The sequence below is a fragment of the Procambarus clarkii genome, chromosome 8 (genome assembly GCF_040958095.1).
Source record: "Procambarus clarkii isolate CNS0578487 chromosome 8, FALCON_Pclarkii_2.0, whole genome shotgun sequence".
Classification (NCBI taxonomy): Eukaryota; Metazoa; Arthropoda; class Malacostraca; order Decapoda; family Cambaridae; genus Procambarus; species Procambarus clarkii.
The window spans coordinates 38,810,983-38,834,094 of record NC_091157.1 but is presented as its reverse complement, the minus strand read 5'-3'; the positions used below and the strand labels follow the sequence as shown (position 1 = coordinate 38,834,094).

General features: G+C 45.9%; 1 protein-coding gene across 3 annotated transcripts in view; it reads right to left on the bottom strand.

Moving 5' to 3' along the window:
- The window catches only part of LOC123759723 (insulin-like growth factor 1 receptor), a 476,359-nt gene that overhangs the window by 399,552 nt on the left and 53,695 nt on the right, over window positions 1-23,112 (bottom strand). For all 3 annotated transcript variants that reach the window (XM_069317552.1, XM_069317549.1, XM_069317548.1), the window contains one exon: window positions 17,702-17,847. In XM_069317552.1, the coding sequence (XP_069173653.1) occupies window positions 17,702-17,847 (146 nt within the window). The remainder of the gene's footprint in view (window positions 1-17,701; window positions 17,848-23,112) is intronic.

The following is a 23,112-nucleotide window of genomic DNA, read 5'->3' as shown; positions in this document are numbered from 1 at the left end:
GTCTCCAAGAGCGGCGCCAACCTCAATCTCCAGGTGCGGCACCAACCACAGTCTCGAGGAGCGGCGCCAACCACAGTCTCGAGGAGCGGCGTCAAGCTCAGTCTCGAGAAGCGGCGCCAACCACAGTGGCAGGAGCGGCGCCAACCGTAGTCTCCAGGAGCGGCACCAACCACATTCTCGAAGAGCGGTGCCAACCATAGTCTCCAGGAGCGGCGCCAACCACAGTGCCAGGAGCGGCGCCAACCACAGTCTCCAGGAGCGGCGCCAACCACAAACTCAAGAAGCGGCGCCAACCACAGTCTCCAGGAGCGGTGCCAACCACAGTCTCTAGGAGCGGCGCCAACCACAGTGCCAGGAGCGGCGCCAACCACAGTCTCCAGGAGCGGCGCCAACCACAGTCTCCAGGAGCGGTGCGAACCACAGTCTCGAGGAGCGGAGCCAAGCTCAGTCTCCAGGAGCGGCGCCAAGCACAGTCTCCAGGAGCAGCGCCAACCTCAGTCTCCAGGAGCAGCGCCAACCTCAGTCTCCAGGAGCAGCGCCAACCACAGTCTCCAGGAGCGGCGCCAACCGCAGTCTCCAGGAGCAGCGCCAACCTCAGTCTCCAGGAGCAGCGCCAACCTCAGTCTCCAGGAGCAGCGCCAACCACAGTCTCGAGGAGCGGAGCCAAGCTCAGTCTCCAGGAGCGGCGCCAAGCACAGTCTCCAGGAGCAGCGCCAACCTCAGTCTCCAGGAGCAGCGCCAACCTCAGTCTCCAGGAGCAGCGCCAAACCTCAGTCTTCAGGAGCGGCGCCAACCTCAGTCTCCAGATGCGGCGCCAACCACAGTCTCCAGGAGAGGGGCCAACCACAGTCACGAGGAGCGGCGCCAACCACGGTCTCCAGGAGCGGCCCCAACCACAGTCTCCAGGAGCGGCGCCAACCACGGTCTCCAGGAGCGGCGCCAACCACAGTCTCCAGGAGCAGCGCCAACCACAGTTTCGAGGAGCGGCGCCAACCACAGTCTCGAGGAGCGGCGCCAACCACAGTCTCGAGGAGCGTAGCCAACTTCAGTCTCCAGGAGCGTCGCCAACCACAGTCTCCAGGAGCGTCGCCAACCACAGTCTCGAGGAGCGGCGCCAACCACAGTCTCGAGGAGCGTAGCCAACTTCAGTCTCCAGGAGCGTCGCAAACCACAGTCTCCAGGAGCGTCGCCAACCACAGTCTCGAGGAGCGGCGCCAACCACAGTCTCGAGGAGCGTAGCCAACTTCAGTCTCCAGGAGCGGCGCCAACCACAGTCTCCATGAGCGACACCAAACACAGTCTCCAGGAGTAGCGCCAACCACATTCTCCAGGAGCGGCGCCAACCACAGTCTCGAGGAGCGGAGCCAACCACAGTCTCCAGGAGCGGCGCCAACCACAGTCTCCAGGAGCGGCGCCAACCACAGTCTCCAGGAGCGGCGCCAATCACAATCTCCAGGAGCGGCGCCAACCTCAGTCTCCAAGAGCGGCGCCAACCACGGTCTCGAGGAGCGGCACCTACCACAATCTCCAGGTGCGGCGCCAACCACAGTCTCGAGGAGCGTAGCCAACTTCAGTCTCCAGGAGCGTCGCCAACCACAGTCTCCAGGAGCGTCGCCAACCACAGTCTCCAGGAGCGTCGCCAACCAGTCTCCAGGAGTAGCGCCAACCACAGTCTCCAGGTGCGGAGCCAACCACAGTCTCGAGGAGCGTAGCCAACTTCAGTCTCCAGGAGCGTCGCCAACCACAGTCTCCAGGAGCGGCGCCAACCACAGTCTCCAGGAGCGGCGCCAATCACAGTCTCCAGGAGCGGCGCCAACCTCAGTCTCCAGGAGCGGCGCCAACCACAATCTCCAGGTGCGGCGCCAACCACAGTCTCGAGGAGCGTAGCCAACTTCAGTCTCCAGGAGCGTCGCCAACCACAGTCTCCAGGAGCGTCGCCAACCACAGTCTCCAGGAGCGTCGCCAACCAGTCTCCAGGAGTAGCGCCAACCACAGTCTCCAGGTGCGGAGCCAACCACAGTCTCGAGGAGCGTAGCCAACTTCAGTCTCCAGGAGCGTCGCAAACCACAGTCTCCAGGAGCGTCGCCAACCACAGTCTCGAGGAGCGGCGCCAACCACAGTCTCGAGGAGCGTAGCCAACTTCAGTCTCCAGGAGCGGCGCCAACCACAGTCTCCATGAGCGACACCAAACACAGTCTCCAGGAGTAGCGCCAACCACATTCTCCAGGAGCGGCGCCAACCACAGTCTCGAGGAGCGGAGCCAACCACAGTCTCCAGGAGCGGCGCCAATCACAGTCTCCAGGAGCGGCGCCAACCACAGTCTCCAGGAGCGGCGCCAATCACAATCTCCAGGAGCGGCGCCAACCTCAGTCTCCAAGAGCGGCGCCAACCACGGTCTCGAGGAGCGGCACCTACCACAATCTCCAGGTGCGGCGCCAACCACAGTCTCGAGGAGCGTAGCCAACTTCAGTCTCCAGGAGCGTCGCCAACCACAGTCTCCAGGAGCGTCGCCAACCACAGTCTCCAGGAGCGTCGCCAACCAGTCTCCAGGAGTAGCGCCAACCACAGTCTCCAGGTGCGGAGCCAACCACAGTCTCGAGGAGCGTAGCCAACTTCAGTCTCCAGGAGCGTCGCCAACCACAGTCTCCAGGAGCGGCGCCAACCACAGTCTCCAGGAGCGGCGCCAATCACAGTCTCCAGGAGCGGCGCCAACCTCAGTCTCCAGGAGCGGCGCCAACCACAATCTCCAGGTGCGGCGCCAACCACAGTCTCGAGGAGCGTAGCCAACTTCAGTCTCCAGGAGCGTCGCCAACCACAGTCTCCAGGAGCGTCGCCAACCACAGTCTCCAGGAGCGTCGCCAACCAGTCTCCAGGAGTAGCGCCAACCACAGTCTCCAGGTGCGGAGCCAACCACAGTCTCGAGGAGCGTAGCCAACTTCAGTCTCCAGGAGCGTCGCAAACCACAGTCTCCAGGAGCGTCGCCAACCACAGTCTCGAGGAGCGGCGCCAACCACAGTCTCGAGGAGCGTAGCCAACTTCAGTCTCCAGGAGCGGCGCCAACCACAGTCTCCATGAGCGACACCAAACACAGTCTCCAGGAGTAGCGCCAACCACATTCTCCAGGAGCGGCGCCAACCACAGTCTCGAGGAGCGGAGCCAACCACAGTCTCCAGGAGCGGCGCCAATCACAGTCTCCAGGAGCGGCGCCAACCACAGTCTCCAGGAGCGGCGCCAATCACAATCTCCAGGAGCGGCGCCAACCTCAGTCTCCAAGAGCGGCGCCAACCACGGTCTCGAGGAGCGGCACCTACCACAATCTCCAGGTGCGGCGCCAACCACAGTCTCGAGGAGCGTAGCCAACTTCAGTCTCCAGGAGCGTCGCCAACCACAGTCTCCAGGAGCGTCGCCAACCACAGTCTCCAGGAGCGTCGCCAACCAGTCTCCATGAGTAGCGCCAACCACAGTCTCCAGGTGCGGAGCCAACCACAGTCTTGAGGAGCGTAGCCAACTTCAGTCTCCAGGAGCGTCGCCAACCACAGTCTCCAGGAGCGGCGCCAACCACAGTCTCCAGGAGCGGCGCCAATCACAGTCTCCAGGAGCGGCGCCAACCTCAGTCTCCAGGAGCGGCGCCAACCACAATCTCCAGGTGCGGCGCCAACCACAGTCTCGAGGAGCGTAGCCAACTTCAGTCTCCAGGAGCGTCGCCAACCACAGTCTCCTGGAGCGTCGCCAACCACAGTCTCCAGGAGCGTCGCCAACCAGTCTCCAGGAGTAGCGCCATCCACAGTCTCCAGGTGCGGAGCCAACCACAGTCTCGAGGAGCGTAGCCAACTTCAGTCTCCAGGAGCGTCGCCAACCACAGTCTCGAGGAGCGGAGCCAACCACAGTCTCCAGGAGCGGCGCCAACCTCAGTCTCCAGGAGCGGCGCCAACCACGGTCTCGAGGAGCGGCGCCAACCTCAGTCTCGAAGAGGGGCGCCAACTACAGGACCAGGAGCGGCACCTACCATAGTCTCCAGGAGCTGCGCAAACCACAGTCTCCAGGAGCGGCGCCAACCTCAGTTTCTAAGAGCGGAGCCAATCACAGTCTCCAAGAGAGGCGCCAACCTCAGTCTCCAAGAGAGGCACCAACCTCAGTCTCAAAGAGCGGAGCCAACAATAGTCTCGAGGAGCAGATCCAACCACAGTCTCCAGGAGCGGTGCTAACCACTGTCTCCAGGAGCTGCCCCAACCACAGTCTCCAGGAGCGGCGCCAACCACAGTCTTGAGGAGTGGAGCAAACCTCAGTCTCCAGGAGCGGCGCCAACCACAGTCTCCAGGAGCGGCACCAACCACAGTCTCCAGGAGCAGCACCAACCACAGTCTCCAAGAGAGGCGCCAACCTCCGTCTCCAAGAGCAAAGCAAAGAATAGTATCCAGGAGCGCGCCAACCTTAGTCTCGAGGAACGGACCCAACTTTAGTCTCCAGGAGCGACGCTAACCACAGTCTCCAGGAGCTGCGCCAACCACAGTCTCCAGGAGCGGCGCCAACCACAGTCGGCGCCACAGTCCTCAGGAGAGGCGCCAACCTCAGTCTCCAAGAGCAGCCCCAACCACAGTCTCGAGGAGCGGAGCCAACCTCAGTCTCCAGGAGCGGTGCCAACCACAGTCTCCATGAGCGGCGCCAACCACAGACTCCAGGAGCGGCGCCAACAACAGGCTCCAAGAGAGGCGCCAACCTCAGTCTCCAAGAGCGGCCCCATCCACAGTCTCGAGGAGCGAAGCCAACCTCAGTCTCCAGGAGCGGCGCAAACCACAGTCTCCAGGAGCGGCGCAAACCACAGTCTCCAGGAACGGGACCATCCACAGTCTCCAGGAGCGGCGCCAACAATAGTCTCGAGGAGCGGCCAACCACAGTCTCCAGGAGCGGTGATAACCAGAGTTTCCAGGAGCGGCGCTAACCATAGTCTCCATAAGCGGCGCCAACCACAGTCTCCAGGAGCGTCGCCAACTATTCTCTCCAGGAGCGGCGTTAAGCAACGTCTCCAGGAGCGGCGCCAACCAGTCTCCAGGACCGGCGCCAACAACATTCTCCTGGAACGGCACCAACCACAGTCTCCATGAGTGGCGCCAACTGCAGTGTTCGGGTTTGGCGTCAACCAGTCTCTGGGTCCGGCGCCTGGACTTCCCACCCACAGAGGGAACAGCGCCCTAACTCCATATCATTGAGAGGACTATTAACAGTCCCCAACTAGTGGGTTATTTACCGTCCCTCGCGTCAACTATATTGGCTGCGGAGTGAATAACATCGTCAGTGTTAGTCATGTGGACGTCACTCACTCCCCCTCCCCTGTTTACACACACATATACACAAACATGTATTCTCATACATATTGTGTGTGAATATATGTTCCGAACCATAATGGAAATTGACCCAACTATGGGATGGGTTACCCTAAGTATCGCATTTTCAGAAGGGTCGCCCAAGTTGGAAAAGACAAACGCCAAAAGAATATTGTTGAAAACATCTTGATAACTTATTGAACCAAAATTATTTATTAGTCAGAAGAAAGGCAGAAACGCGATCTATATATAAAACCTCTACCAGACAAATATTTTAAGTAAAACCGAAGATATTTATAGTTGTATAAAAGTGGCAGTTTTCATCGCTCGTCGAGCTCGAAACCCGCAGTATTCATCTCAGAACAATGCCTATTTCATGCAGATTCTTTAATAAACGTAGGAGTTTTATGTGTCGCAATAAAGATAAAAATATAAGCTTCATTTTAAATACCCTACCATGTGCATATTTAAATTTAAAGCAAAGATACGTAGACTTTTATAATAGCCGAGCTCCGAACCCGGACAGATCGATCGAAGGAGCAGCTCTCACTCTCAGAACAATGTTTAATTCACGTGAATTCGTTAATAAACATATATGTTTTATATGCCTCAAGAAAGATAGGAATTATAAGGCTCATTTTAAACACTTTACCATAGACATAATTGAAGTTCTGATGAAGATTCATGTGTTTTAATTATCGCCGAGCTCCGACCCCCGCACAGACTGATCGACAGAGTAACTCTCTCAGAACAATGTCTATTTTACGTAAATTCGTTAATAAACACAAATGTTTTATATGTCTTAAGAAAGCTAGAAATATAAGCTTCATTTTAAATACATTACAATATAAATATTTAAAGCTCAAGTGAACATACATATGTTTTTATAGTAGCGCTCAGTAGCTTGTCGGGCATGGAGTGCAGACGCATACGCACTTGCCGATATATTGTATAATTAACAAAGATACGCTAATAAAGCTTAAAATCTTATATGCCTTCAGAAAGACTGAGATATAAACATTATTATGAGTGCACCAAAGAAAATATATCATGTTTGAGGACAAAGATATATCAATTTTATATTAAGTTTCATCTCTCGCCTAAGCGAGAGATAGGGTGACTCTCGCCCCATCTATTAGAAATTCTGTCCACCAAAAGACCCAAAGCTACTCAAACCCTCCTAGCATTACGTAAGTAATGAAGTAATATGGTATTTTTACTCACGATAATGTGGGTGTTGAATGCAGAACATGAGAAAACATATATTTACTCCAAAATAACAAAATTTCATTATGAAATAAGTAAATAAGTGGCATCAAAGGAAGTCGACGGTCCAAGCGTCAATGTCGTGGAACAACTTATCCAAGATATATCGTTGTCTGGAAAGTGTTTGTTGGCATGTCAACCTTCTGTACGCAGTGATCCAGTCGTTGTACTTCTCTGCTCATATTATCGCAAATTTAAATTATGGTGTTAACAAGTAGAATACGTATTTTAAATAAAATCTAACATAACTAGCCAGAAAACATTTATTAAAAAATACATATCTGGAAGTTAATAGATTTTTTATAAAAACCTCTCCACTTCAGTGATAATCATCGATAGCACTACAGACCATTACCCCACATTTCTCCTACCAACATTAACAAACCACCTCTAGAGACAAGGGAGATGAGCAGGCGATGAGTCACAATAACGTGGCTGAAGTATGTTGACCAGACCACACACTAGAAGTTGAAGGGACGACGACGTTTCGGTCCGTCCTGGACCATTCTCAAGTCGATTGTCCAGGTCGGACAATCCAGGTGGATTGTCCAGGTCGGAGAGAATGGTCCAGGACGGACCGAAACGTCGTCGTCCCTTCAACTTCTAGTGTGTAGTCTGGTCAACAAAGGAGATGAGAGGGAGATGAGCTTTAGGCTGCACAATAAAACTGCTATAGGCAATTTTATAGCTGCTGCTGCTAATATCAACTGGGAATCCGAATTAGGGAACATAGGGGACATCAACCTAGCAGTGCAATCATTTCTTCAAAAAACTCTCAGCCTTTATAACACCCTCTGTCCTATGCTAACGAAACAAGTCACAACTAAAAGGCTAAACAATCCTTGGCTTACAAAGGGGATACTTAAATCCATTAATAAAAAACATGACCTTGAGAAGAAGTATAGGTTAGGAATCGTCTCCAAAGAATTTTCGAAGAATTACTCATCATTGCTATCTAAAATAATTAGGAGAGCCAAAATTAAATAATACGAAGATAAATTTAACCAAACAACGGCCAACATTAAGAAAACATGGAGCACAATTTCACAAATATTGGGATCAAAGAAGATTTTAAATAACAAACCAATACTCATGTCAAATAATGATGGTCTGCTTTCAGCCTCTGACACTGATTTTGAGTTCAATAGGTTCTTCTCTTCCATTGGGTCATCCCTTGCAAATGATATTCCATCTTCCGGTACTAATATTCAGGACTATCTTACAGGTAACTATCCACAGACTCTGTTCCTAATGCCTACTAATTCCACTGATGTTAATGACATAATCATTTCCCTTTAAACCAAGTCTAGTGCCCTTGAGGAGATACCAACTCTTATTTACAAAGAAAAACTCCAGATTTTTAGCTCCTGCCATTGCATTGCTCTTCAACAAGTCACTTGAACTCCAAACCTTTCCAGATATTCTAAAAATAGCGAGAGTAACCCCTGTCCACAAATGTGGTGATCCCACTGATGTTAACAACTTCAGACCTATATCAATTCTGCCAAACTTGTCCAAAATATTTGAAAAACTTATCTACAAGCAGCTTTACTCTTATCTAGCCAAACTCAATATACTTAGCTCTTGTCAATATGGCTTCAGATCCCAAAAAAGCACTAACGATGCACTTATTAGTATGATTAACTTGATACATGCTGCTCTTGATAAAAATGAGTTCCCTATTGGGTTATTTGTAGACCTGCGTAAGGCTTTTGACACGGTCAACCACCAAAACCTTCTTCTTAAATTACAACATTATGGAGTCAGAGGTCACTCCCTGCAGTACCTTAAGTCTTACCTTACTGACAGGCTCCAATATGTTTTTTGTGAATAATTCAATTTCTCCCACCCTACCCATCAACATTGGTGTTCCCCAGGGCAGCATACTTGGCCCTCTCCTCTTTCTCATCTACATTAATGACCTTCCAAATGCCTCTCAACATCTCAAACTAATTCTATTTGCTGACGACACGACCTTCATTTACTCCAGTCCTGACCCTCTTGCTCTAAATGTCACAGTGAATACTGAGCTAAATAAAGTCCTTCACTGGTTAACTGCCACCAAACTCACCCTCAATATTGACAAAACTTTCTATATTTTGTTTGGCAATAAATCCTCAAATCAAATAAATCTCAGGATTAACAATACCCAAATTTGTAACAAAGTAGACGGCAAATTCCTTGGCGTTCTCATTGACCGCAAGCTGAATTTCCAGGGACACATTCTAAATATATCAAAAAAAGTTTCAAAAACTGTTGGCATTCGTTCTAAGATCAGATATTATGTACCTCGCCCTGCCCTGGTGACACTATTATCTATCCTTATCTCAACTATGGTATTTGTGCTTGGGGTTCTACTACCCAGAATCATTTACGTCCTCTAATTACTCAACACAAAGCTGCTATTAGGACAATAACTAACTCTGGCTCCAGACATCACTCGGTACCCTTACTCAAATCTTTGAATATGTTAGATATTATGTCCCTGCACATCTTCTCATGTGTATTATATATATATATATATATATATATATATATATATATATATATATATATATATATATATATATATATATATATATATATATATATATATGTGTGTATATCACGAAAATAAACACGTGATTAAGAATGTGACAATGTCAGACCACGGAGGAAAAATGAAACAGGAAATTTCCTTAAGTACTTTCGTATATTAAATACATCTTCAGAAGGTACCTTCTGAAGATGTATTTAATATACGAAAGTACTTAAGGAAATTTCCTGTTTCATTTTTCCTCCGTGGTCTGACATTGTCATATATATATATATATATATATATATATATATATATATATATATATATATATATATATATATATATATATATATATATATATATATACATATATATATATATATATATATATATATATATATATATATATATATATATATATATATATATATATATATATATATATATATATATATATTATTAAATATGACCGAAAAAGTAAGATTAATAATTCTAACACGAATTTTCTCAATCTTTCGTACATTTCGTTTCACTGTTGGAGGTAAATCAAAAATCAATTCTCCAAAATTCATTTTTATTTCTAGTCTGACGCGACACGAGCGCGTTTCGTAAAACTTATTACATTTTCAAAGACTTTAGTTCACAAATACACAACTGAATAGAACTTACGCATCTCCGATTTTATATCTACATTTGAGTGAGGTGGAAGGGGTGATGTGGCATTAACACAAGACAGAACAAGATGTGGTATTAATAGGGTATTAATTTCATCAACACAAGACAGAACAAGAGTATTAATAGGGTATTAATTTCATCAACACAAGACAGAACACGAAACAATGGATATTGAATAGAAGTGTTTGTAGAAAGCCTATTGGTCCATATTTCTTGATGCTTCTATTTTGGAGCGGAGTCTTGAGGTGGGTAGAATATAGTTGTGCAATAATTGGCTGTTGATTGCTGGTGTTGACTTCTTGATGTGTAGTGCCTCGCAAACGTCAAGCCGCTTGCTATCGCTGTATCTATCGATGATTTCTGTGTTGTTTACTAGGATTTCTCTGGCGATGGTTTGGTTGTGGGAAGAGATTATATGTTCCTTAATGGAGCCCTGTTGCATAAGCAACAGGGCTCCATTATATATATGTATATATAAGGCACAACTCTCCTAAACACGAGAGTGAAGTATACAACTTTAGAACACTTTCCCACCAGGAGACTCGAACCCTAGCCAGCACAGAAGCCTTCCAGCAACTGGCAACTTTCCTGGTGGGAAAGTGTTCTAAAGTTGTATACTTCACTCTCGTGTTTAGGAGAGTTGTGCCTTAAGCATAGACACAGTGTTCTCCCATATTAACAGGGACTTGATGAAAAAACGTAAAAATGACCCCTCACTTGCTCTAGTGCTCTTGGGAGGTGGTGGTCTTTGGAGTGTATAAATACTCCGAAATTACCATCTCTTTTAAGGGTCTGAGCAGGTGGTGGAGTGGGTTAAGGCGTACCTGTTATGCCAGTTGCTGGAAGGCTTCTGTGCTGGCTAGGGTTCGAGTCTCCTGGTGGGAAAGTGTTCTAAAGTTGTATACTTCACTCTCGTGTTTAGGAGAGTTGTGCCTTATATATATATATATATATATATATATATGTCGTACCTAGTAGCCAGAACTCACTTCTCAGCCTACTATGCAAGGCCCGATTTGCCTAATAAGCCAAGTTTTCATGAATTAATTGTTTTTCGACTACCTAACCTACCTAACCTAACCTAACCTAACATTTTCGGCTACCTAACCTAACCTAACCTATAAAGATAGGTTAGGTTAGGTTAGGTAGGGTTGGTTAGGTTCGGTCATATATCTACGTTAATTTTAACTCCAATAAAAAAAATTGACTTCATACAAAATGAAATGGGTAGCTTTATCATTTCATGAGAAAAAAATTAGAGAAAATATATTAATTCTGGAAAACTTGGCTTATTAGGCAAATCGGGCCTTGCATAGTAGGCTGAGAAGTGCGTTCTGGCTACTAGGTACGACATATATAAGACAATGTCAGACCACGGAGGAAAATGAAACAGAAAATTTCCTTAAGTACTTTCGTATATTAAATACATCTTTATACAGAAGTCATACAGAAGGAATGAATACATCTTCAGAAGATTCCTTCTGAAGATGTATTCATTCCTTCTGAAGATGTATTTAATATACGAAAGTACTTAAGGAAATTTTCTGTTTCATTTTCCTCCGTGGTCTGACATTGTCACATTCTTAATCACGTGTTTATTTTCGTGATATACACACACACACATATATATATATATATATATATATATATATATATATATATATATATATATATATATATATATATATATATATACATATATATATATATATATATATATATATATATATATATATATATACATATATATATATATATATATATATATATATATATATATATATATATATATATATATATATATATATATATATATAAAACGCTGAACTGTAATGTCAGTCCTGACCTTAAAAGCTTCCTAGAAGGTTGTAACAGATCCCATGAGCACCACACCAGAAACAAATACCTATTTGATATTCCAAGAGTACGACTTAGTCAAACTAGAAATGCTTTACAAATCAGGGGACCTCGAATGTGGAATGACCTTCGCAATTATGTTAAAGACTGTACCTCTCCCAACTAGCTTAAAATTAAATTAATTAAGATAAAAACTAGGTACTACCTAATTAACTCAATGTAACCTATCTCACCCCCAAAATGTCAACCCATGTCTACCACTTTAAACAATGCTGTTTGTTGATCAAATTGTACTTTTGCTTTTTTCTGCCATGTTTCCCCCTCCCCCATTTTTTCCATTTTTTTTCTTATTTTTTCTCAACACAATTTATACTTTAATCTCAATTGGTATTAAGTTTTAGTCTTAGTGTTTTTCCTGCCCAAAACGCTTTGCGTAATAGTGGCTTTAGGCATTGTATGTGCTAGCTCTATCTATAAATCCATCAACTTTTGTATCTTACCTTGTATGTATGTACTTTACCTGAATAAATATTTGTATTTGTTATATATACTCGTTATTCGTTGACATGCGTTCGCTACTTAATCTACCAAGTACTATACTTATGTAAAATCTCCCTTTGTGTGCAGGACAAACATATCAATTGTGACACTACCTCTCCATATATGTCAGTTGCTTAATTTAGAAACTGTACTTGTGGTCGATCTCGAACCCATTTATGATGTGATGACTTATACTGAATTTTGTAACTAGCTCATCAAGATTGTAACTTGCTTAGCTAAATGAATTATGGGATTCGATCTCTGAGTTCATTATGTGCCTCTGTAACCCTCTCCACTGCCGCCCACAAGATGGGTATGGGGTGCATAATAAATGAACTAAACTAAATTGTCTCTTCGGTCATCTCGCCGAACCCTACACGCTCTGTGATATATTGTTTAATTAATTGAGATTCACAAATAAAGCTAATAATTGTATGTGTTATAAAAAAGGCAGAGAGTTTAGTTTAGTTCATTTATTATGCACCCTATACCCATCCTGTGGGCGGTAGTGGAGAGTGTTACAGAGGCACATAATGGGCTCAGGGACTGAACCCCACAATTCATATAGCTAAGCAAGTTATAATCTTGATGAGCTAATTACAAAAGTCAATGTACATCGTCACATCAACAATGGGCTCGAGACCGACCACAAGTACAGTTTATAATTTAAGCAACTGACATATATGGAGGGCTAGTGTCACAATTGATATGTTTATCCAACACATAAGCCCCAACCCCATCCAATGGGCAGCGGGGGATAGGTTACAATCAAGTCGTTTTTGCGTTTTATTTACAGAGATTAGATCTTATTGGGTAAGGAAAGATATTCATATTTTAAAGAAGGTTTCTTGGCTGACGTTCTCCATTGGTGGAAAATACAACCTTTTGAAAATCAGTGTTAGTTTGATCTAAATATTATAATAAACGAAAGTTTTTATGTCATCAGAAAGGTAGAAATATAGGCTACATTTAAAATCTTTTGTCATAAATATAACTGAAGTGAAAGCGAAGATATATGCATTTTGATAGTTACTTGATGGCTAGCTCAGAGAGTTTGAAGCCCTGCACACCAACCAATAAATTGTATAATTAGTTTCAATATATTTTAATTAACTTTAAAAATCTATATGTCAGAAGAAAGGAAGAAGTAGCCGTTAATATGACAACATTTAAAAAAATATCTCTTGAATTAAATAAATAATACCACTCTATCGCCGGTGTCCGGACACATGAAAACTTCTTAGGTATCAGTGTCCAGCCAGGCGGGGGGATCACAGACTGCACAATACTGATAAATTATGTAATGCACAGAGTTGCGTTGATAAACATTAATGTTTTATATTTTATTAAAAATACAGATATAAACTTTGTTTTCAAACGTTGAATGTAACAATATTTCCAGTATAAGAACCAAAATATATTTATGATTTAACGATTTTCTATAAAGTTGCAATGATACCGTAATTGCACTCTTTGATCATCATATGACGCAGGATCGATGTCTAGGTGAATTATGGCTGACACAGTCAGATTATATATGTCAACCACAAGAAGGTAATTATCAAAAGAAGGTGTCAAACCGGGGAATGTCATCCACAAGTACAGTTCTTAACTTAAGTATAAACCTTATATATTATATATCATGAGAAATTCAGAAACATAAAATACATTTTAAAATTTTTGTCATTAAAGTATATATTTTGAACCACATACTCATCCTGTGAGCCTTAGTTTACTGTGCACCCCATAGTCATCACGTCACCCAAGGGGTCCATATAATTACCAAAAGGCCTCCTCCGGTTTGGTTTTTGGTCCACCAGGCTGTTTGAGGCAGCTGTCATTTACACACATTACATTTATATGTGGATAACTAATCAATCATTGACTTTACCATTATTAGCCTAACGTCTATAAGGATGATGAATTGATTTATGAGTGCCGGGCACTCAAAACTAACTAGCCTAATTTGACACTTTTTTATTTATTTAATTTTATTTATATATACAAGAGTTTATAAATTCTTGTAAAGCCACTATGACGTGTAGAGTTTCGGGCATGTCCTTAATCCTAATTTTGACCCCAGAATACGGCCCTCCAAATCGTTTAACAAAGGTACCCATTCACTGCTGGGTGATCAGAGCTAGGCTAATGTTAAGGATTGGCATCTGGTCAATCCTCCCCGGCAGATACAAGCGAGTGCTTTACCACTATGCTACGGGGACTGGTTTTTTTTTACCCAATCTGGCAACAGGACTCGAGAGAGAGACCGTCCAGATGTGTTGCTTCTAAATAGCACATACATAATCACTATAAAACCTCTAAATATTTTTCCGGCAGAACAATTCATATAAAATTGGTTCAACAATTTGAATTTTTTTATTAAGCTCTTGGAGTAAAGCGTTTGAACCTAAGGATTCTCTCAATCATTGACTCGAGATCGACCACAAGTACAGTTTATAAATTAAGCAACTGACATATGTGGAGAGCTGGTGTCACAGTTGATATGTTTGTCCTGCACATTTCCACAGTAGCATGTTTGGGTTCTTCTAATTATCTTAGATATCATTGAAGAGTGTGAGGAGATGGTTCACCAGCTCACTTACAATAGTGCTCTTATGCCTGTGGGAGCCAGTACACTTGTTAAGTGCACTTGTTAAGTGTGCGGACTTAAGTTTGGTAACCAGCAACCGAAACATCTAGTGTTTGGGCTTATGTGAGAGCCCCAGTCACCAGCAGTCAGAAATGTTACCCTGGCCGGGGTAGCACGTCTGTGGACAGAGATATGCCGATAGCATCATCTCATAGTATGGCTTGAAGCGAGACTCGAGTTTGCGCGGGAGGTGGGCCCCCCCCGCGCGTTAGCCGATCGTCGTCATGGAAACAGCCGCCCTCTTAGTAAACATCTTGAGCCGCCATGTTGGTCGGCCATCTTGAAGTTGCCCTAGGGGCTATGCTACACCGTCGCTAATTGGTTGAGAGGGGTAGGCCGCTGTATGCCTTCCACTCATTGGTTATTTCGAGGAGGACATGGGAATCACCGGTGTAGGCGTCATTCTGAACCCAGCTGCCACTTTGTCAAGACGCTCTCTGTACTCAATTCGGCCAAATTCAGTATAGAGCGTCGTGGTGGCTTGACTACTCAACTTCTTCATCTACGACAGCAGTCGTCACAGAATCCGGCCGAAGTCGTCGCTCGAAGGGGAGAAAGACATTGTACAGTGGTAGAGGAGATCTTGTGATCTGGGATTGTGGGGTAATGTGCATACGAGCAGTAACAGACTCGTAGATCCCATACCAGTGATTAAAAAGAAAACGTTCCATGCAGCTATATGCTCTGTAGCAGTCGATGGGAACGGGGGAAATTCGTGCCAAGTGTTCAGGGGCAGTTTTCTCAGAAATTCGTGAATAAAATCTCGAGTCAGTGTTTTGGCGCCAAAAGTGTTGGGGGCGTTACGCTCACTCAAGAAGGGTGAGGAGGTCTCTGTCACCTACCGCCACCTACGTCACCTACCGCCACCTACGCCACCTACCACTGCCGTGAGCGAGCGAGCCGGGGTGCCTGATGTATGGGAATGGTGTGTAAGCCGGCAGTATGAATGAGTAAGTACCTATGTGTGTATTGCTGGTGATCAGTTAGTCTCTAAAAACTTGAATTCGAAAGTCAAGTGTTCCGTCACATTGTCACACATCACCTGCAGAGGTGAAGTGAAGTGTGGACGAGGAGATAATCACCCTTGCTGTCAGTCCAGAGTGACTTACATCTTGTGTACACAGACGTACAGTGTGTGTGTGTGTGTGTGTGGGTACACACGGGAACAGAGAATACATAGATTAGCCAAGGACTGTGAGGATGTCCATGTAATAATTATATTATTCCATTGTGGTAATTAAATCATTTTTTGATCGTCCGTGGGACGGAGTGATATTATTTCCATGTGTAGTCTTGCAGGTGTGGAATTCCAACACTGAGCGCTCAGGTTAGTGTGCGTGTAACGTCAGTGATTCCTGGCAATGATTATTGTGGAGTGTACCACAGTGTGGTCTTAATTTCTTGTATTGTTCCCAGGGCCGCTACAAGTGTGAATTATATATGTATTGTGGTTGCAGTATTAACGTAATTTTGGTAGAATTTGGTGAGCGACGAGGCTGTCGGGAGAGACCGCCGTTGCTTTGTCGAGTAACGTAACTCTCGAGTGTGTTTATCGGCCTGCGGAATCGGTAAATCACTCACCCATGTGATTTAAGGAGTGCGAGATCTCCTTAGTGTTCCCAATAACATTTAATAGCTGTAGGCTACATGTGTCAGCAGTAATTATATATATATATATATATATATATATATATATATATATATATATATATATATATATATATATATATATATATATTTATCTAACTTTATTTGAAAATGTCATTACACAAAAAAAGTTACAATATTGATTACATACCGGGTACAAGGCTGCTTGTCACAAGTTGAATAGCTCCTCCAGCTCCTCAGATGGCGGGCAGGAACCATGGGTGCAGTGAGCATTTCCTCTCTGGATTGCCACACTAAGCCGATAGATATATATATATATATATATATATATATATATATATATATATATATATATATATATATATATATATATATATATATATATATAAATATATATATATAATCGTAGTGTCACGGTGCCCAGTGTTATTGTGTCATTTACTCTGGTGATTGCAAATTGTGGACCTATGTTCTAGGGGTTATTGAGAGCACTGGGGTCATTTGCAACAGTAAGTGTGTGCAGTATTCTAATACTTGGAAATTAGAGTACTTGCCGTGTGTGTTATTGCAAAGGGGTTGTTATTGTTAGTGATTATTGCTAGAGTTGAGCAATCACCGTATGTGATTGCAGTTAAGTAAAGTCATTGTGGGGCAGTGTTCTAGAGGGTTCATGTCCTGTAAGTTATTTTACTAGGTTCTGCAGTATTGTCATTGCAACCGGATTGTAACGTAAATCACTGTGATTTGTTAGTGTGATTTGTCGTTGTCGTGGGTGAACTCGGCTGTAGACGAGTACTTGGGTTTTATATTCTCCTGTTTATCTGGTAGGACATCGAAGTTCAGTATTCAGTGAGGTGATTGCGAGGCAGACGGTGGTGTACGTTTAGGGGTGATCCTGGACGGCATGGGTTCGAATCCTGGCCGGGTCAAAGAGTTCTTAGTGATCTATGGCTTGCGCGTTCATGCAACTTTCTCATATATATATATATATATATATATATATATATATATATATATATATATATATATATATATATATATATATATATATATATATATATATATATATATATATATTTATATTTATATATTTATATTTTATGCAACATTTCTCTGACTGCTCTGTTTTCCCTTCTTCTAGGCTATGGGGTCCCCTACTATTACACCAGAATTGTCTGCTGGTTTGAGGTTGGAAGGCCCAAGTGAGATTTACTAACCTGTGTGAGTTTGGGAAGGCCCAAGAGAGACCAGGTAGGGTTGACTGACCTGTGTGAGGTTGGGGAGGCCCAAGAGAGGCCAGGTGAGGTTGAGGTCCTCGATGAGCTGTATTCTCAGGTGACCCTCAATTATGCCACATTCCTGGTACTTCTCCAGTAGGCTCGCGTTCCCAGTAATTTCCACAGTTCCACAAACTGCAATAGAAATTTAATTCTTAATCGGGATGCTGATGAATATTATTTTTAGCAGCAAAACTTCAAATAATATAAAGTGTTTCCTGGCCACTGATCCGAGAGAAGACATGTTTAGCATAACACGAGGGGTTTTGTTTGTTGTGGCCGCCAGAGGCCGCTAGTTTATTGTGCACCCCATACTCATCCTGTGAGCGGTAGCGCAAGAAGCATTACACAGGGCACAAAAGGTCTTTATCAGACCTCAACTTAGATTATTACATAAATAATTTCATCTATCCTTCACACCTTATAGTTACAATGTCAGCTAGTTACAGAGAATGTTCTATTTCTAGAGCTATACATTCACGGTAAGTCATTAAACATTAATGGTAGGTCTTATCGCTAATACATAATAGTTTGACCAATGGAGATAGTCATAGGGTAGCTTCTGTTTGTTATTAGTCTTCACAATACACTACTTATATATATATATATTATATATATATATATATATATATATATATATATATATATATATATATATATATGTATATATATATATATATATATATATATATATATATATATATATATATATATATATATATCTGGCTTCTGAGACAAGCACGTTATTACTTGATTGCAAACTATTTATTGCTCGTAGTGAGAAAAGGGAGTCGGAAATAATTAAGCTGTCTACTTCAGTGTTGTCAATAATTTCGAGTGCCACCAGTATTGCTACAAACTCGGCTTGCATTGTGGACGCCCAGTTACCAATTTGGATATTCCTTTGAATTGTGCTGCCATCGGGCTGATAAGCAATAACAGCACTTCCTGCCCTCCCTGTAGCTGTATTGATTGATCCGTCAGTGTATATGGTCTGTGCTATGTTGTTTTCAGCTTATATAATGTAAATGTGTTCTATGGTGCTTAATTTAGCAGCAACCTGAACATTAGGGTTGTTTGTGATTAGTTTCTTGGTGGGTTATGCAAGGGTCAGGATGCCAACAGGTACTATCTGCCAGGGTGGAAGGAGGTGTTGACACGAGAGGTAGTAGGTGTTGTCCAATGTCTTCTCTCCTTGTAAATATTATGGGAATCCTTCCCCTCTAACACATTTCTGTGTGTTGGCTGCAACTCTCCCCCTTCTACATGCCATAAAACATTTCATCTGCAAGAATTTTAAGTAAAGCTGCAAGTGCGAAAAAATTTATAATGGTAAGATTTGTGGGTAAAGTCCCTCCCTATGTGAAGACGACCCACCCCCACCTGCACTCTCTATGTGATGACGATCCACCCCCTCCCTCACTGTCTATGTGAAGACGACCCACCTCCACCCTCACTCTTTATGTGAAGACGACCCACCCCCACCTGCACTCTCTATGTGATGATGACCCACCCCCACCCCTCATTCTCTATGTGAAGACAACCCACCCAACCCTCACCTTCTATGTGAAGCCAACCCACCCCCACCCTCACTCTCTATGTGAAGACAACCCACCTCCACCCGTTACTCCCTATGTGAAGACGACCCACCCACACCCCTTACTCTCTATGTAAAGACAACCCACCCCCACTCCTCACTCTCTATGTGAAGACAACCCACCCCCACCCCTCACTATTTATGTGAAGACAACCCATCCCCACACCTCACTCTCTATGTGAAGACAACCCACCCTCACCCTCACTCTCTATGTGAAGACCCCACCTCCACCATCATTCTCTATGTTAAGATGACCTGCCCCCACCCTCACCCTCTATGTGAAGAAAACCCACCCCCACCCCTCACCCTATATGTGAAGACAACATGCTCCCACCCTCACTCTCTATGTGATATCGACCCAGCCCCACCCTCACTCTCTATGTGATGACGACCCAACCCCACCCCTCACTCTCTTAGTGAAGACACCCCACCCCCTCCCCTCACTATCTAAGTGAAGACAACACACCCCCACCCCTCACTCTCTATGTGATGACAACACACCCCCACCCTTCACTCTCTATGTGAAGACGACCCACCCTTACCCCTCACTCTCTATGTGAAGACAACCTTCCCCCCCGCCCCTTACTCTCTGTGTAAAGAAAACCCACCCACATCCCTCACTCTCTATGTGAAGACAACCCACCCCCACCCTCTATGTGAAGACGACCCAACCCCACCCCTCACTCTCTTAGTGAAGACACCCCACCCCCTCCCTCACTATCTAAGTGAAGACAACACACCCCCACCCCTCACTCTCTATGTGATGACAACACACCCCCACCCACACTCTCAATGTGAAGACAACCCATCCCCACCCCTCACTCTCTATGTGATGATGACCCACCCCCACCCCTCACTCTCTATATGAAGATGACCCACCCTCACTCTCTATGTGAAGAGGGCCTCCCATCAACCCTCACTCTCTTTGTGATGAAGACCTGCCCTCACCCTCACTCTATGTGATGACAACCTACCCCACCCCTCACTCTCTATGAGAAGACAGCCCACCCCCAACCTCACTCTCTATATGATGATGACTCAACCCACCCCTCACTCTCTATGTGATGACGACCCATCACTACCCTCACTGTCTATGTGATGACGACCTACCTCCACCCTTACTCTCTCTGTGAAGACATCCCACCCCCACCCTCACTCTCTATGTGAAGACAACCCACCCCCACCCTTCACTCTATGTGAAAACAACCAACCCCACCCCTCACTCTCTATGTGATGACAACTAACCCCCACCCTCACTCTGTGATGACGACCTACCCCCACCCTCACTCTATGTGATGACGACCCACCCCACCCCTCACTCTCAATGTGAAGACGACCTGCCCCACCCTCACTCTCTATGTAATGACGACCCACCCCCACCCCTCACTCTCTATGTAAAGACAATTAACCCACCTCCACCCCTCGCTCTCTATGTGAAGACAACCCACCCTACCCCCTCACTCTCGATGTGATGACGACCCACCCCCAACCTCACTCTCTATGTGAAGACGACCTGCCCTAACCCTCACTCTCTATGTGATGACGACCGACCCTCAGCCTCTATGTGATGACGACCAACCCCCACCCTCACCTTCTATGTGATGACGACCCACCCCACACCTCACTCTCTATGTGATGATGACCCATCACCACCCTCACTGTCTATGTGATGGAGAACCAACCCCACCCTCACTTTTTATGTGAAGAGGGCCTCCACCCACCCTTAATATATATGTGATGACGACCCACCCCTACCCTCATTCTCTATGTGATGACGACCCATCCCCCACCCTCATTCTTAATGTGATGACGACCCACCCCCACCCTCACTCTCTATGTGAAGACAACCCACCCCCACCCTCACTCTCTATGTGAAGACAACCCACCCCCACCCTCACTCTCTACGTGAAGATAACCCACCCCCACCCCTCACTCTCTATGTGATGACGACGTGCCCCCACCCCTCACTCTCTATGTGATGATGATCCACCCCCACCTCTCACTCGTTATGGGAAGACAACCTACCCCACCCGCACTCTCTATGTGAAGACGACCCACCCCACACCCTCACTATGTGAAGACGACCCACCGCCCTCACTCTCTATGTGAAGACGACGAACCCCCACCCTCATTCTCTATTTGAACACAACCCACCCCACACCCTCACTATGTGAAGACGACCCACCCCCCAACCTCACTCTCTATGTGATGACGACCCACCCCCACCCCTTACTCTCTATGTGAAGATGACCTACCATCCACCCCCACTCTCTATGTGATGACGACCTGCCCCCACCCCTCACTCTCTATGTGATGATGACGCACCCCCACCCCTCACTCGCTATGTATAGACAACCCACCCCACCCTCACTCTCTATGTGAAGACGACCCACCCCCAACCTCACTATGTGAAGACGACCCACCGCCCTCACTCTCTATGTGAAGACGGCCCACACCACCTCACTCTCTATGTGAAGACGACTTACCCCCACCGTCACTCTCTATGTGACCCCCTCCCCGCTCAGCTCGTTGTCGCCGTGTGGGGGCTTAGTGGGCGGCTGCCGGAGTGTGATGCTCCTTGGGACAGTCCTCTGTCCTTTTCTAGCCTTGTGCTCCTGCTGCCGTCCTCTCCAATTCTGCTGGGCATTTTTTCCTTTTCCTTCTGTTTCGTTTTTCTCCCCCCTCTTCTCCTATCTGCTTGCCGTTTCCTACCGACCTTTTGCTCGTTCTGGTTCTTCCCTTGGACTTCTTCTATTTTGACGCCCGGGTGCTTGAGGAGGCATACTCATGCACCCGTAGAACTGCAGTACCCGACGTCGAGAGCGAGGGGAACCTTTTATTGTCAATCCCCACTTCGTCACTGAACCCGATCTCGACGGACTGTCGGTTTCTTAAGGTGGCGTTTGTGGGGCGTATACTCGTGACGCACCCCTAGGAGGCCCCGACAAGATCGGCGATAGCTTCTTGTTGGGTGTCCTGCCTCTAATTGTGGCTCCATGGTGGGTGTGGGGGCACATTCGTGAGTGAATTCTTCTTTTCGTCAAGATGATTACCCCTGCTTCGGCTTCTTCTGGTTTACCTTCTCAGGCTCGTGGGGTGGGCGACCAAGCCCCCGAGTCGGTCCGTATTGGAAGACCGGGCTCTGTAGCCTCCGCTGCATTGGGCCCCCGACCTTGCTCCTCCTTTGGCCTCTCTGACTCCTTCCTCTGGCTCCCCTCCCTCCTCTGTGGTTGGGTCGAGCCCCAAGCCCCCAGTGGTGACTACCTCGTCCCCTGGCGCGGCTCCTTCTCTAGTTGTAACTACTGCGCCTTTTAACCCCTCTCTCTCTGGGGGTTCTCACCGCCGTCCTCGTCACGGCCGCCCTCGCTCGATTCCTTCCAGTTCTGCTACCTATCAAGCCTTGTTTGGTCCCGCTTCGTGGGCCAAATATTTTGATCTCCTCCCTCTTGATTCTGCGCCTCCTGACGATTTCTCCCTCCATCGACATCTCATTGATTCCGTGGATGCCTCCATTACTTTCAACCCCACTCGTCTCGGTACACGTGTCGTTGCTGCTCCTTCTCAGGATGCTGCTTCCCGCTTGGCTGCCTTATCCTGCCTTGGCGAGACCCCCGTTCGGGTCTCGAAGAACGTTCAGTTGAATGCCAGTGTTGGCTCTATTTTGCTCCCACCCCATGTTGCGACCGGTGTTCGGGACCTGCGCGACTGCCACGACGATATTCGACATATCCTCGCTGCCCAGGGCCATTCTATTCTCCAGGTGGACACGTTTACTCGTCCCCCTCGTGGTAGTCGCCGTCAAC